The 16655-nt window shown below is 48.7% G+C and overlaps 1 protein-coding gene and 1 long non-coding RNA gene across 2 annotated transcripts; one reads left to right on the top strand and one right to left on the bottom strand.

Annotated features, from left to right (window-relative positions):
• The first annotated feature begins 4580 nt into the window (after window positions 1–4580).
• CLEC3B (C-type lectin domain family 3 member B) lies at window positions 4581–11164 on the top strand. The gene is made up of 3 exons (XM_052694224.1): window positions 4581–5284; window positions 8501–8599; window positions 9800–11164. The coding sequence occupies exons 1-3, from the start codon at window positions 5179–5181 to the stop codon at window positions 10198–10200; spliced, it is 606 nt and encodes a 201-aa protein (XP_052550184.1). The 5' UTR covers window positions 4581–5178; the 3' UTR covers window positions 10201–11164.
• Window positions 11165–11504: 340 nt separating this feature from the next.
• LOC128086061 (uncharacterized) lies at window positions 11505–14592 on the bottom strand. The gene is made up of 2 exons (XR_008209224.1): window positions 14367–14592; window positions 11505–13253 (listed from the first exon to the last, which is right to left on the bottom strand). It is a non-coding gene; the product is annotated as an uncharacterized LOC128086061 (long non-coding RNA).
• Window positions 14593–16655: the final 2063 nt, after the last annotated feature.

Below are 16655 nucleotides of genomic sequence, written 5' to 3'. Positions count from 1 at the left end.
CATGAACCTATAACTGGTGCTGCCATCCCTGCTGCCTGCAGTGGGTCCCACCTGGGGTGCCGGCCCGTCCCCTGCCTGTGCCCGGTGAGAGCTGCAGGTGCCATTGGGGCAGGACGGGGCTGCCCCTGCACGGCTGCTGCGAGGGATGAGGTGAGGAGGGCCTGAGGAGCTGCCGCTCTGCTGCCTGTGGGTGCTGTGCTGGGCCAGGTGTAAATTTGGGACTTGTGTGAGGTGGAGGAGCAGAAGCGGCAGCCGAGGGAGGGGGCCAGAGGCTGGCATGTTTCTCTGTGCTTCTGCAGCAGGTCTGGCAGGATTGCAGCAGTGCCAGCGTTGATGGTGGCTTGAGATGCTGGGTTTGCTCTCTGCAAAAGAAATATGACGGAAACATTTGGTTTGCTCTTCAGAAGAAGTAGTTAATGAATCCTTTTCTTCTTTTATCCATGCTGGAGCAGTGTCCCAAATTGTTCCTTCTCATCCTGTCCTGGAGGATGAGAAGGGAAGCCTGAGGACTCAAACAGCTTCTCTGACTCAGAAACAGAAGATGTTTCTGATTCAGGTGGTTCAATTTTAATTTTTCCTGTCTCTGTTTAACAGAAATTCTCACACAGACACATTTCTGTGATGAGCCGTCTTCGCCCTCGCAGTCAGCAAGTGAAATCCAGTGGAATTGTCAGGGACTTCTGTTGGGAGATGCTCAAATGTCACCGCGATGCCCACATGTCATTGTGTCACTGGGTGATGCCCAGGGCCTGGCTGGTTGCAGCAGCAAGAGGAGATGTCACTGACCAGCACTTGCTGCTGGTCCTGCAGAGAGCCACAGGTGTTTGAACTTGAGTCCAGAAACAAAGAAAACTGTATTTAAAGAGTTAAAGGAGTGTTTGGACAGGACTCTCAGACACAAGGTTTGGATTTGGGGTGGTCCAGTGTGAAGCCAAGAGCCGGACTCTGTAATCGTTGTGGGTGCCTTCCATCTCAGGAAATTCTGTGACTCTGTGACCTGACCTTAGTCACAGTGGCCTGGTTTCCCAGCCATCAGCATTTCCCATGAGTTTCATGGGCTTGCAAGTAGAAGAAGGCCGAACTGAAAGCTGGGCACTTCTCTCTATAGAGAGCGCGGTGCTTTTGCTTTTCCTTTAATTAGCTGCATTCCTAGCTGTCCTCTAAAATATGTTTTTGCCATTCTTGCAAAACAACACTTGACTATTTGATGTGCTGCTGTTAACGACTCCCCAGCGATAGTTCCAAGCTCAGTTTTACTCATTGGAGCACTTTAATAGGCTTACAAGCTCTATAAGCATCTCTGTTGTCATCCTGCTGATTAAGATCAGCAATACAGGCACCCTGGAGTTCTTGTATCATGTCACTTGTAGCTCAGATTTGATCTCCCTGCTTTAGACTTTAACAATTATAGCAGCTTTGCTAATACTGTGGGAGGGGAAGAAGGAAATGCCATCTCAGCCACTTCCTGATGCAGCCAATATGTCTCCCAGCTGTCACCACGGGAGCACAGCTGTGCCAGCTCCATGCAGGTGTTGGAGGCACGGAGAGCCACCAACCTGTCCTCTCCTGTCACCAGAGTGCTCTCACAGCATGTGGTCTCACTGCATTTTGGCAAATTGTAAATTTAGGTATTGCCAGGGTTGGGAACCTGTGTGCTGAAAAGTCCTGAATGAGGTCCTACTTCTCTTCCTTCCTCCAACTTTGATCTGATAAGGCTTTTTAAGCACACACATTGCTTTCTTCCCACTGTCCAATCATGCAGCTTTTTCTCTGAATTCACAAAGTTCATAGAAATTCTCTTAAAACCCCCTAATTCAGCATTGGCAGCTACATGGAAGCAAATCAGTTGCTCAACAATGGGGAAGACACGCAACCACACTATAAGCTGGCAGAATGGCTGTCTGCTTCTCAGTCCCAAAATACTGACTTTCACTTTGGCAATGTCTTCACTTCTGCTGATAGTGAGATGGCTATGAAAGATTGGCAGAAGGAAAAGTAGTGAAGACGGATGGGTCACCCCCTGTCCCGGTGGAGTCTGCATACTCTGAGCAGAAGAGGGGGTGAGTCCTTTGGAGCAGCTCCTTTTGGAAATGGGAAGATGCAGAGCAGCTCCTGGCACATGAACTCAAGTGGTTTGGCTTTAATTCTGTTCAGTTTAAGGCCTGAGAATCTCTTTTAGCACAGATTTTCTGAACTGTTGCCCCTAGAGTGTACAGGGTATGGAAAAGCTCCCTCCTTAGGCTCAAGGCTAGTTTCCAAGTACTGGTACCAGAGAGAACATTTTGGCAAAGTGCTGACTCCTTCATTTTCCCCATCATTGTCCTTATGAAAACCACCCTTTCCTGAAGCATTATCGTGTTCCTTCTCTTGAAACAATGATCCATAGATTCAGCTCTTTCCATTTTAACCTGTTCCGATGTTGTTTATGCTGGCGGAAATCAGGACCAATGCCAGCACAAGTTCACAAGGTGGCTAACACCAGAGATTTTCTTCTGCTTTCCTACATCCTCAGAATACATTTTTACTGTCCACCACTGTTTCTCTTCTGTTCCTTCCTGAGGTTGTTGCATGGCCCATGCGTGAAGATGCTTTCAAGTCTCCACCATGCAGGACACCTCCCAGAGGAGAGGGGCTGCAGCCCTTCTGTGCTCCTGCTGCCCTGCGAGGAGCGAGCATGGCTTGGCATCGCTGCAGCCTGCCTTTGGGCTGGTAGCTTAGCCTTGAGCAGCCAGGGCCGGTGATTGCCTATCTCGATAATAACCGTGTGAAAGCTGTTATCTAGTCCACCCTTCTACCTTCCAGCCATTGTGTGGTGGCACTCGTGCATTACTTGGCTTGGCAATCTCCACTCATTTCCTTGGAGCTGGATCAAAATCGCCTCTGATCTCGCTGCCCATTTCCTTGCCCAGCTGGGCACAAAATCACAGGTCTGCATCATTGCCAGGAGCATCCAGCTTCCTTCCATGGGCTCCTTCCAGCCACTGTTTTGCTGGCTGAACCCTCTCCAAATACAGCATCTCAACCTACTTACTGGGTTTCCCAGAGCCACGTAAGCCTCTGCAGTCTTTGGGCAATCTTCCTAAGCACGCTCTCTTTTGCTCTTTCTTTTTACCTCAGACTGGTCTTCTTAGAGCTAACAGGAGTTGTTTTCTGTCTGACCGCAGACCCATCTTGAAACAAGAGAGAAGAGTGCTTTTACTGGAAAGTAGAATTCTGAATTCCAGGTTATATATATACGTAGTATGGACAATGAAATTGGTTTCTTGGCATTTTCTTACATTCCTCCTTCTGGTTAGCTCTTCTGTGAATTACCTACTGCTCCCTTCCACAAGTCCCACTCCTCCTTCCCTCTCATTATCTGTGCTTAATGAGGCTCCCAGCTGTGGCTCTTCTTGCTGCTTCACTTTCAGCTTTCAGCCTGAAAGGGGAAAGATTCCAGTGGCCAAAACCTCAACATCTTCCAGTTGAATTAGTTCATCTAATGAGGAGGATTACCTCTACCCACCTCCATTACATAACATATGTGAGTCACCCAGATCTCAGAAGTGTTCTATCTGGCTGAGGTGCCAGCACACAAAAGGCCATTGATGTCCCTGTTATTTAATGGGAGTCTCAGGCCTCAGCAGAAGCCCAGACAGGGTGTGCGCTTCGTGTGGGCAAGAACCCTCCAGCCTATACAATGCCCTTCCTCACAAGCATCCCAGTCCTGAATCTGCTACAGCAGCCCATGAGCTTTCTACTGTTGAGTGCGTTCATGTGAGCTTAGGAACCTTTAGCCTCTGTCAAATAGGTCTCATAGAGATGAGCTTTTTCAGCCTCCAAGAAAAGCAAAAGTGACATTTGGCATTCATGGCAGGTGGAAGTCTCACCTGTGGCGAACCTGGTAAAAACCTGGTACCTGCTGGCTGCTGCAGGAGGGATCCGTTTGCTGCAAACCACATGTTGAGATGGTGTTGGCTAAAAACCTTTCCCTTCAGGAAGCACAGCCATCTAAATCGTGTGGGCAGGGATCAGGTGGCTGCACACCCGAGTTGTGTTTCACAGAGAGCGTTTCAGTTTTTTCCCTGTGTGGCAGAACATGAATCAGAGAAATGACAGGCGAGCAAATCTGCAGCCAAGGAAAGCTGGGAGGTGCTGAGCTAACCAAAAGCCTTTTTGGATAGGGAGATGCTGCTCGAGTGTCAAGAGAAGGGAACACACGTGGGTGTGAAGATGTTTGGCACCTCCGGGGCTTCATCCTCCTTTGGGAGAGGCCAGGAAGGAGAAATACCCCCAAATATTTGTTCTCTTGCTTGAGTCTGAGTGGGATTGTGTGCATGTGTGTTTGCAGTAACAGGGAGTGAAGATCAAACCCATTTCCTTGGCTTTGAAGTTTGGGCTGCTGCTGAGCTCTGTTCAGGTAGGAGTGAGGGCTTTGCCTGCTCAGCACAGGAGCTAGGCAGTGTAAGAGCTCAGCCAAACTAAATCAACAGCAGGTCTTTTTCCATACATAGCCCTTTTTATCTCAGATCTTTTATGTGCATGCAACTCTAGTGGTTCCCAGTGTGTTGGGCAGCATCTTGCTTTTTGTTTTTCTGAAGGGATTTCAGTTAATGATAGCTGCACAAAGCACTTTGTCCTTCTCTCCATATGTGAATTCATTCCACTTGCTGGGATATTCCTGTTCCTCCCACAGAAAGGACTCCAGAACAACTGCAGCTCCCCAAAAACCCTGCAGTAATTTGGGCTTAGGCCACAGAACTGCCCCGAAGTCACCCTGACTGAAGTAACCCAGATTCTGAGTGAAACGAGGGGAGAAATGTTGGGGGCTTTGCGATTCACAGTGCCACTGCCATCACTGAAACGTGAGACCAAGCTCTTGGCGTTGTGCTGAGAGTCATAGGGAGTCATTCCAGCTGTATGCCCAGCCGTTCCCTTAGGTTCAGCTGAATTGTCTCTCAGTACGCTTGTGGGGTTTTTTTTTTTCATGTGCGTGTGTGGTTTTTTTAATCACTTTTTAACAAAAACAAGCGACGAAAGCTGGCTGGGCTGCTCTCAGCATTGGCCGGAGCCGCTTGGGCCCTCCCTGCGGCCGCTGGAAGCCGCGAGCAGCCCGGGGCCGGCTTCTTGGCCAGACGCTGCTGATTAAAGCCGGGTGTCGGGCCGAGTCAGTCAGTCCCGCTCAGCTCAGCGCTCGGCATGGCGCTGCGGGCAGCCTGCCTGCTGCTCTGCCTCGTCTCCCTCGCCCACGTCTCCGTCCAGCAGAACGGCAAGGGCAGGCAGAAGCCGGCGGCCTCCAAGAAAGGTAAGGGCCGAGTCTGCGGGATCCTGCCTGGCGTGGGGGGCGGTCGGCACAGTTAGGGGTGCTCCAATGGAGCTTTTAGCTTTTAAAAACCCTAGGAAGTCTCTCTTTTCTTTTAACGCCTGTAGGGATGCTTTCATAATTTAGAAAGGATAGAGAAGTGGTTTGGGTGGGTTGCTGTACTGAATGCATGCGGTGGGGCAGCCTGAGGGTCAGAGGGCACCGTGTTTTCTGTGTCCTCTGTAAGGCTCTCCCCAAAATTCCCCTCTGCTGCAGTCTCCCTTCCTCCAGCCCCTACCTCTGCTCATTCATTTTCCAGAAGCTCAGTGGCGGCTGTGGCAGGGCTGCAGCCAGGAGCAGGCAGCGGTACATCACCTATTACAGGCAGCACGGCTCATCATTTTCAAGTGCTTTCCTTCTCATCCCTCCTCTCTGCAGCCCAGAACAGACACCCAGAGCACAGAGCAAGCGGTGAGCTGCTCTGCAGGCACTTTGCTCTCTTAGGAGCAAACGAGAGTGGGAAGGAAGCATCCCAGGAATTTGTTTGGCCGTGCTCTCCCAGCAGCTATTTTTGTCAGATCCCATCCTTGAGAAACTTTTTCTCCCAGTGGACCTCTCTATGAAATTGGTGCAGATCTGCTTAGTCCACAGCAGTGGTTTCGTCCTGTGTTGTATAGCAAAAATACCACCTTGCATTTCTGGAGTGTAGCAGGAAGGAATCTCATTTCGTAGGGAGATCTTATCTATCACTGGAAGTGATGGGAGCCCTATCTCTTGGGGCTCCTCTTCATCCCTTGCCACCTCCAAGCCCCGCTCATGGTAAGGATGGGATGTCACTCCTGTCCCCCATCCTTGCTCCTGTCCTGTTTGGCGGCCAGATGAAGGGAATGAAAACCACCAGCAACCACCTTGCACTCCCCCTGCCCTTCACTGGGGTGGCTTGGACAGGGCAAAGTCATGGGAGTGTTGGGGCATTTTGTTGGGTTTGTATTTCTTAATCTGTGTGACCACGCCACAAACAGAAGAAATCAATGCTTTGAGCTTAAGCTTTTTCAGCTCTTTTTTCTCCTTTCTTTGCACTATTTCTTTTCTTTCCTCATGATGTAATTATTGCTTACATTTGGATCTCCTTCAGAGCAAAAACGGTGCCGTTTCACCAAGAAAAACCCAAAACTACCATTTCAAAAATGCTGAAATAACACATTCACTTTGCTTGTTGTTTTATTCCCCTCTCAAATTGCTCCCGGTAATTGCTCCAGCTGCAGCACTTCAGCAAATCCTCTCCAAACCCCAGTGGGGTGGGGGTTGGCCACAGCTGCAGGGGTGATGCCACTGGGAGAGGTCCAGGCTAGGGACCCTTGGCACTGGGGGCTTCCCCTGATTGCAGCCAGGCAGAGTCCATGAGGGCATGGAGGGAGCACCTCTGTGTAGCTCCAACACATATTTGTAAGGTATTTGGAGTCCAGATGCAGGTACTTGCAAATCAGCATGTAGAGGCTGACATGGGCTCTGCTCCTGACTCTACCCCAACTCCTGTGTGATCTCAGAGCCTCAATGTCAGTAAGGAAGAGACTTCAGAAAGTGCCTGCAGACATTTCCAGCAACACAAACCCCATGCAGAGGTTCTCCATCCCCTCCTGTGCTCCAGGAACATGCTGGGCTGAGGCACAGCTTACGCAACATGCCTTTGCAACAAGTAAAATCAGCTCTGAGCCCCCATTTGCAGCCTCAGACACATAAGCATGAAGCTTTCATAACCAGAGCATCACAACCCATCTCTTTCTGCAATTCCCTTCTCTTCTTGTCCCTGTTCTCAGCCTTTCTGCTCAGGGGTGGCCACCCCAGGACTTGCTCTGGCTCCCAGGTACAGCATTGCCATGCTGCTGGCTTCAGCAGCCCCAAAACCAACTGCAACAGCTTTGGTCACAGCTTAGAGAGATGAGCTTTCAGGAAATAAAGGGGCAGAGACAAATGCTACTCTTGCTCCCAGGCAGAGCAACAAATGGAACTGCCCTGGCAAGACTCACTGAGTGCCTCACCATGGCCTTTGGATGTTACTTAAACCTGAGGGACATTTGTTCTGCTGGAAAAGAGGCTTATGTGGATAAACAACTGTGCTAATTAGCTGTTTCCCACAAAGTATTTTCATCAAGGCACCAAAATAATACCTAGTGCCTGAATTGCAACTGAACCCATTAAAGTTAATTGAGCAAGGAGGAAAGCAGCTGAAGGCTCTCCTTCTGGTCTGTCTGTGCTTTTGTGTTCATGCCACATGTAATCTTCAAGCTGGTGGTTTTGGTGAGCATCCAAGTTCTTTCCCCACTTGCCTCACTTGATGGCTCAGCTCCCCAGATTCCTGACCCCAAAGGAAGCCTCTCTTGCTGCTTTGTGGGCAAACTGAGGAGTGACAGGTATAGTGCAATGACCACAAATGCCTTTATGTCCCATCTTCCACCTCCTTCATCCCATGCCAGTCCTTCTGTGCAGGAGAAACCAGAGAGGGAAGGGCTGGTGCTAAGCCATATGTTGGTGACCTTTCTGGTAACAGCATGATCCACGATACAGGACTCCATTTAACGCTAGCAAAATCTTTCTGAAGGGACGAGTTTCTTGCAGCTCATTCTCCTCACTGTGTCTTAGCAGATATCACTGTGGTTTGCAGTAGAGGAAAGACTAACTTGACAAAGGAGGCTGCGATGAAAATGTTGTGCTGCACTTCTCACCTAAAAAAGCCACAGATGACACTTTTCACCAGGCAATATCAGTGTGCTTCCCAGAATAATTTTGGGCAGGACTCCCCATGCAATACTAATGTGTAGCAGCCCAAATGCTTTAGCTTGAGCAGCTGGCTGCAGTGGTGCTGCTATCACCACAACTCCCCTGAAACATCATGAACATTAAGCCGTGGTGCTTGGATCAGCCATGTCATTCACCCAGAGCCAGCAGCCCCAGAACTGGTGCCGCCACTGCCCATGCTTGAATCCAGGAATTGGTGGTTAACAAGTGAGGAGAGCAATGCCCCAAAATCAGCCTGAGGGACGTGGGCTGATGGTGCAATCAGACTAGTGATTAAATGCTATCTGATTGACTGTGGGAATCTTTTTTGCCTTTCTTTGTGGGCAGGGAATTGGGGACTTTTGATGATAGGAACAGCTGCCTCCAGCTGCCTCCTTTGGGGCTGTGGTGGATGTTTATGCTCTCTCTGGATTTCTCCAACAGATGGTGTGAGCCTCAAAATGATTGAAGACCTGAAGGCCATGATTGACAACATCTCTCAGGAGGTTGCTCTACTGAAGGAGAAGCAAGCACTTCAGACAGGTAAAGGACTCCTTGAAGAAGGCTTGGCTTTTTCTTATAGAGAAGAGGTGCTTTTAAAGCAGTTACCATTGTTCCGTGTGATGTTGACAAGGGATACCCCAGCAGGCCATGATGATGTGTCCATCACATGGAGCAAGCTGGGGATCAAAGCACAGCATGGTCTCTCTGCAGCTCCTCCAGGCACAGGAAGTGCCTCAGGCAGTTAATGACAAGCATGCAGCATATGGCCCCTTCCTTTATGCCTTACAGCTTCCCAGTTGCAGAGCTATTGATATTTCTGTGATTCTAAGCCAGATGTTCATGTTCCGTCACGAATCAGCAAGACGGCTGATAGATTACGTTCCACTTCAGTCAAATGAGCTTTATTCTTTGCCTCAGGCTTTTGTCTGAAGCCTGGGGAGCTGGTTACCTAATCCCTCATACATTCCATGCTCTTGCCCAGGCAACGTTGATGGGGGTTGATCCCCCTATGCCTTATGTGACAGGCATGGAGTACAGGCCCCAAAATTTCTTTTTCCAGATGTGCTCCATGGTTATTCTGTGCAAATTCCATGACACCAGTAGGGTCTGCAGAACACGAAACAGAAATGCACTGAAAGTGCAAGTTAAGGAGAATTTTCTTCCTAAAAGAAAAGAAACACAAGCAAAATCAAGGCTTTAGATCCAAGCTCAGTCATTGAAATGTAAGCAGTCTGGATATTAATGCATAGCTCTGATTAGCTATTCTTTGGATGGAGTACCCTGCATTCTCAGGGCTTAAAGCTTAAAAATTAAAAAGTTGCTATTCTTAACAATGAAATCAGAGGCAAGTAGAAATTTCCTCTGAAGACCTCCACCTCTGCAAACACAACACTTCTGATCAAAACCTATTAAAAAGACATTTTCTTCACTCTTGCATAATCAAGATGGTTGAACTGCAATTGCAGGCTGCTGGCTGCTTTTCCCTAAATGCTCCAGCCCCCAGCAGAGATACGTTGTACCCCAAGGAACTCAATCCAGAGAGCGTAGCCTCAACTTGAGCACAACAAGGATGGGATCACCCTGGGATCTTTCTGGGAGGCTGTTTCCAAACAGGGAGGCCATGTTCTTCCCGTGACAACGAGGGGCCCTGAGGGATGCACATGCTGTGCTTGCTGGATGTCCATTTTAAACCCAGTTCTCTTGTTGTCTCTCTGTTCCGTTCACGTGGCGACTTCTCAGTCTGCCTGAAAGGCACCAAAATTCACCTGAAGTGCTTCCTGGCGTTCTCTGAGAGCAAGACATACCACGAAGCCAGCGAGCACTGCATCTCGCAGGGCGGCACGCTGGGCACGCCGCAGGGTGGAGAGGAGAACGACGCGCTCTACGACTACATGCGAAAGAGCATCGGGAACGAGGCAGAGATCTGGCTGGGCCTCAACGACATGGCAGCTGAGGGCAAGTGGGTTGACATGACGGGTGGCCCCATCCGCTACAAGAACTGGGAGACCGAGATCACCACCCAGCCCGACGGCGGCAAGCTGGAAAACTGCGCGGCCTTGTCAGGGGTGGCGGTGGGCAAGTGGTTTGACAAGCGGTGCAAGGAGCAGCTGCCCTACGTCTGCCAGTTCATGATCGTGTAGCGGGGCTCTGTCGAGCTGCAGGATGGCTCCGTGCACGCCACACACCCGCACGCACCTCCACGTAGCGCCGCGACCGGGGCAGCCGCCATGGCCTGGTATCAGGTCGGAGCTGCGCTGCCTTTCACTTGGCTGCATCCAGCCCCATTTGCATCCCTCTCCCTATGGCATGATGTATAGATATATTTTTGTACACGGGGAACTGATGAGGTGGTTTCGATGAAGACCCGGTGTGACAGCCCTGCCTCATCAATGGCCACGTGGGCTGCCCGGGCTGCCTCTCCGCAGCCTCCATTGCCACTTTGCTGAACCTTGCTGGGACACGGCAATGCCAGCCTGTGCCTTCTCCTCTGGCTTTGCTCCCCTGCAGGCCCTGGCACAGGGATCGGGATCCTGTCTCAGAGCAGAGTGTGTTATTTCTGCTTTGTGCTTAGAGCTGTTGGCCTTGTACCCAAGCACTGTTGGAGCTGTTGGCCCAGTGTCACGCTGCTCAAGGGGCTGGCATGCTGAGAGGAAAAGTGTCTTTCCCACAAGCATTCCCCTTTTTTTGATCCTTTTCTCATCAGTCAGAAGAAAGTGCTTCATTTATCTCAGTGAGGGAGCTAGCCCCAGCGACAGATCTTTCAAAATTCCTGCCATAAGCTTTATTTATCCTCCTGTACCATGCAGGAAGCAGTGATCACTTGCAGTATACTCAGTCAAATATATTCTTGGGAGCAGGTGAAGGTTTTAGGTAAACAAAAAATCTTCAACACTATCTGGTAATATGCTACTCTATAGAAGGCAGCTAGCTACCAAAAGTAAATCCCAACAAGTCTGACTTTAGCCACTTCAGGAGTTTTAGGGCCTGCATTAGTGATGAATTACTCCAGTCCTTGTTGGTCAAGGCCCAGTCCTCAGCAAACACAAATGTGCTGAGTACCACGTGCGCTGGTAAAGCTGAAGACCTGGCCTTGGTAACTTTCTGCTGAGAAAAGGGTTGAAAAAATTGAAATATAAATTGGAATGATGGGAAGGCAATCACAGTCTTGCTGACACTGATTTGCTGACTGCTGGCCAAAGCACACCAGTGGCTCTTTGATGCCCAGTGCTTGGTGCCAGCCCAGTTCTTTGGGTTACACATCCCTAGTATGGCTGGGCAGAGGGCAGCCCACTGGGAATCATGTGTTCATGGGGAGCCCTTAGGAGAAGTGTTTCTATTTGCTGCTTTGCCTAAAACCAGCATGGTGGTGGGGCTTCCGGAATTTCATGTGGGAGAGCCAAGCTGGAGGGTCAAAACACACACACACACACACACACACAGTGCGTACTTCCCAGGCTGTCATTATTGCCAAACTTTCTGCTGTTCAGATGAATACGAAATAAAAATATATATAGCTTGCTGAAGGAATGGAGTTGAGTCAGTGTGGTCGGACTGCTTCCTTCTCCTTCGCCCTTCTCTTCAAAACAGCACCAGGGATCTGTCTGAGGGTAGGAGACATCAGAGGCAGAGGGCAGAAGCAGGAAGCAAGGGTCCCCTGTTCTGTGACCTCATTTGTAGGATTGTCCCTCCTCTTACCATTCCAGTCAGAGGCATGGAATCCTTTTACAGGAAAATAACATTTCCTCCCTCCTCTTGCTGCTGGGAATTTTCAGGAGCCAGCCCAGAAGAAAGGTCCTTCCCTTGCCCATGCCCAGCAGCAGTGGCAATGCTGAGGAGGTGGCCCTTCCACACTTACCTACCTCTTCCTTCGTAGCCAGCAGAGCTGTGGCAGCACTAAGCATCCCCCTCCTTCCCTCACTGAGGTGATGAGAGTTTCTCCCTCCTCCTCCTTCCCCTCAGCGTCCCCCAAAGACCACGCAGAGCTGTGGAAGGCAGAGCTTGCCAGCAGGCCAAGGCAGCATCTTATGAGCCAGCTCATCTCCATGCGTACTCTCTGGCTCCCTAGGCAGACGATCTCTCCATTTCTGAGATGTCATAGAAAATTTCTGAGATGTCATCTGTATGAAGGCAAAGTAGCAAAGCCCAAAGCCTTGCTGGCTTTGATCTTGATTGCTCGTAAACTGCAAGGTCTTAAAATGCAAATGTGCAGTCAGAGAAATAAAGAGAAGTCTTTCATAATAGCTCAGGAACAAGAGGGACAGTGTGAAAGCCACAGGTCTTGGCAGTGCTGGGCTTTGGGGAAGATGCAGGTGCACGGAGTGTGAACCTTAAAAACAGCCCTAGAGAACAATGCATTTTATATTCCCCATGGGATATTCCCCATGGGAACATTAAGGAGTCAATCTGTCAAAAACTAGTTGCTCTCCTATCTCTCTCTTGCTGCCTGTTTTCCCAGCATTCTGCTGCCACCAGGCACTGTCCTTCCCAGATAGTTGGCTCTTCTGGAGTTGAGATGAGCATGGGGAAAGGTGACATGACTCCTGCCATCTTGCTGGATCTGGGACGCCGTGCCTCACCTTGTACACTTAGGGGTACACTAAAGAGTTTTAAAGTTCTCTACGTGCTGCTCTTTACATTATGAACTATGGATTTTCTTTTAAAAGCTAAAGATGTGCTGTTCTTAACACAGGGAGGAGCTGAGATTTTGCATCAGCAGTTTCTTGATGGCAGACTCTCTGCCAGATTCCTTATCCACGGTTCTTCTTTTTGTTCCGAAGGCCAGAATCCACATCTTTCCTCTGTCCTGGCTCCACCTCCTTCTGTCACAGGACTGGGGCATCGAGGCTGCTCTTATGTCTCCAAACCTTACAGCAAGGCCAGATAAACCCCATTAAAATAGCAGCGTGTGGTAAGACCTTTGTCACTCATCAGGTTGTGAACCCACTGCTTGGCAGCCCTACAGGCTGGCAATGACAAGCAGGTCTGAAGGAGCAGTGCTTACAAAAGCACTACTTTAGAAGCACTGTGTCTTATAAAAGAGAACGTCCATCTCAGCCTTCCAGCTCTGACACATATACTGACTGAGCAAGGAGTTCTGCTGCTGCTTCGCCAAGTGTGACCAGAAGATGAAAGCTGAAGCTTCATGCGGCGATTCAGCCAAATCAAAACTGAGAAAAAACTCCACCAAATCCCCCTGGAGAAAACAAGATACATCGTATGTTAGATGATCAGTCCCCAAACACAACAAGTGGGTGGATGTAGTGAATCAGCCTAACAGCAGTGTCACATTGTTTTGCGTTTAGAGCAGGATTGTCCAGCAGCAGACTAAATTTCATCTCCATCCATGTGCAGCCTGGATGTCGCCTCCATTGTGGGGAAGATTTGGGTCTGCTTTCGAACCCCTTGAGTTCCAAAACCCCTCAAGACAGGAGTCTGAGCCCCAGGCTGCAAGAGAACCATTCAGGTTGGAAAAGACCACTGAGATCACCTTGTCCAGCTGCCAACCCACCCCACCATGCCCACTGCCCACGTCCCTCAGTGCCACATCCACACGGTCCTTCAACACCTCCAGGGACGGTGCCTGCACCACCTCCCTGGGCAGCCTGTGCCACTGCCTCACTGCTCTTTCTGAGAAGAAATTCTTCCTAAAATCAAACCTGAGCCTCCCCTGGGGCAGCTGGAGGCCATCCCATCTTGTCTTACCACTTTTACATGGAAGAAGAGTCTGAGCCCTACCTCACCGCAACCTCCTTTTCAGGCAGTTGAAAAGAGCAATAAGGTCTCCCCTGTGTCTCCTGTTCTCCAACTTCTCCACTTGCCTGTGCACCAGCTGGTGCAGAACACACACAGGGAAACTGGCTCCTGTATTCACTCTGTAATATGTCAGAACAGAAAGCCAAATGCTCAAATATGCCTTAAAACAGGCAACTTTTAGGAAATGGTCCAGAAATAGCATCCGTTAAAAACATGGTGAAACAATTGTCTCCATTGAAAAATGAGGACTTGGGAGGAGCTGTGTGGGTGGGGTGCCATGTACCTACAGCTGTTGACTGACAATTTTCTACACAGCCTAGAAACTGTGTGCTTTCAAGAAGGAGGCAGAGCAACAGGCAGTGCTTCTTAATGATAAATGAAAACATACCCACTGGAAAGGAAAGCACAGCATCATTGTAGCACGTCCTCCAAGAAAGGGAGTCAAACCTGAAAGCACGTAACTGAGGAAAAAAACTCCTGCGTACCAAATGTGAAAAGCATGAAAACAAGCAAAAATAGTCATTCAGATTTCTTCCTTCTCTTAAATATTTACCTGAATTGTTTTGTTGGCCTATAGGGAGAATAGTCCGCTTTCAAACCTGCTGGAACTGCAAGTGTAAGTAGCATCCACAGTCAGAAGTAAAACCACAACTTCTATCAAGTGATAAATTCACTCTGAATAGAGAGCACACATCTGTGGAGGAAAAACTGCAGTGAGCAGTGTGTGCATCCAAAAGCAAATCTTTGGTTCCCACGAGGATCAGGGAGCCTCGACGACCTGAGAGGTACATGGAAAGTCCTGACTATGGGGCCTGGGATGTGGCTGCATCAACGGCAGCTTTGTGGCTCTTTTCCTCTTTGGGGAAGAATGAGAGAGCCGTCAGGATCTCCTGGGACATCTCCCATTTCAGCTCTCACTTGACCATGTGTGCTCTCATGTGATGGAGCAAGCTGTGTCTGAGCACCAAATAATAATACTTCAGAAGTGAGGTGATACATTATCTTCATTTATATTGACATCATGGTAGCAGGGAAAGTTTCCTGTTATAAACACCACAACCCCAACAAGAAACCATTGAACCACTTACTGTTGTGGCTTGCACTTCTCACCAGTGACCCAAACGTGCACATAAGAGCACATCACTGGCTAAGCTACCAACAGCAAAGCAGCTTCTCTACAAACTCACTGCTATTAACTAAGGAGACGAAGCTACTGACATATCAACATACTTCAGGCTGACCTTGTACTCCACACAGCTGCAACACTCACCAGAGTCCATGCAGGTTTTCCCAGTGTGAAATCCACAGTATTGAACATCTACGTACTAGCAAGATTATCTCTCCCTCTCTTCCCTGCAAGAATACTTGCTCCTGAAATCCTGCGGGAGGCTTCTCAGCTCCACAGCATTGCCGAGGGGTGCTTGTGGATCAGAGAAGCATCAAGAAGATCTTCTGCTTCTGGATCTTCTCCCAATCACTCCAGTGGAGGCTGTTCCCATGCAGAAAGCCAAATCGAGTTGGTGGGGCTGCAGAGACCTCTGAAGGATGACTCTTAGCCTTTCAGAGTGATGTTCAAATCTTCAGAAGTTCCCAGTGTTATGTTGTCCCACAACGTCAGAGGCAGATGGATGGGGGTAGGGGATGAGCCCTCTCTGCAGTATTTCCATTACATTTTGTAGCCACGCAGCAGATGGCAGCAGAGGGGCAGTCTGCCAGAATGGTACCTGACATGGAAGTGTGTGTGAAGCAAAGGTATGCCATTCCATTCCTGCATGCAGGAATGGCACCCATTGATAATCATCATCACTTGCTGAATGTTTATGGAGACCAAACAGTGGATGTGAGCACAGTGGGTGGTGCATTTCACAGTGGTGAGTGACCTAAGAGACAAACCATGCAGGGTTTTTTTTTCTTGCTGGTGAAAAAGCACAGCTAACGGCAGTGACTATGTTGAAAAACAGTGCTTTGTAGCTGAGAATTTTCCCTATCAAATAGTATTATTGTGCTCTTTGTGTCTGTTGTAGTTCCCACCAAAATAAATAATAAAAAAGAAGCACTCATTTCATAGCAAACTAGGTATTTACACACATGAGAAAGCTGTACACTGACTGCTTCAGCTGGTAATATAGTTATGTTTTATTTATTAAAAAAAAATTAAGTCACAACTTTATCTGAGGGAAAAGTAAACTTGAATTTGCGCCTGTACTCTTATTCAAAACATGAAGTAAGCACAGTAGAAGTCAACCTTAGAGTGAAAACAACTGTAAACTGACGTTTATATCGCCGTACCAAAAGCTGAGTTAAAATAGAACAAAAGGAAAAAAGCACAACAGTGAACAAGCATCATATTCCTCCTTCAAATTTCAAGATGTTGTAAACAAAAGCCTGACCTCTGTTCCCTTTCCATCAGTTGTTTAGAAAGAACATGAACTAGAAGATTTCACCTAAGCAGCTGCAGAAACTGAGCTGGAGGGATGAGACAGCTTTGAGTTGCTCTCAGAAACACATTTCTTTTCAAAAGAAGACAGAAAGAAAGGAAGAAAGGAAGAAAGGAAGAGGGAAGAAGGGAAGAAGGGAAGAAGCACTGACCACCTGAATGAACAGATGGGCTACCCTGATAAAACATCCAGTGGCCATTCAGTTACCTGAGAAAAAGTAGCTAATGTTACTGGAGAAATCTTTTGAAGTTGTCAAATGGCATCCAAACACTCCCAGTACACTTAGAAATATGTGACCCCAGTGACCAGGCACAGATCTAGGAGTACATATTTCTGTATTAAAAGTGCAAAACATAAGCATAAAAAGTACACGAAGCGATAAAAAGGCACTTCCAGCTGGCATA

This window comes from Tympanuchus pallidicinctus, unplaced genomic scaffold (genome assembly GCF_026119805.1).
Source record: "Tympanuchus pallidicinctus isolate F22 unplaced genomic scaffold, pur_lepc_1.0 scaffold3, whole genome shotgun sequence".
Taxonomy (NCBI): domain Eukaryota; kingdom Metazoa; phylum Chordata; class Aves; order Galliformes; family Phasianidae; genus Tympanuchus; species Tympanuchus pallidicinctus.
Note: the sequence above shows the minus strand (reverse complement) of the source record. Positions and strands in the feature narration are given on the sequence as shown.

Excerpts from the sequence above, each read along its gene's own strand:
- CLEC3B (XM_052694224.1), top strand. The coding sequence starts at position 5,179 with ATGGCGCTGCGGGCAGCCTGCCTGCTGCTCTGCCTCGTCTCCCTCGCC. Across the intron at positions 5,285-8,500 it reads GCCGGCGGCCTCCAAGAAAG|ATGGTGTGAGCCTCAAAATG; the intron begins GTAAGGGCCGAG and ends TTTCTCCAACAG. Across the intron at positions 8,600-9,799 it reads GAAGCAAGCACTTCAGACAG|TCTGCCTGAAAGGCACCAAA; the intron begins GTAAAGGACTCC and ends GCGACTTCTCAG.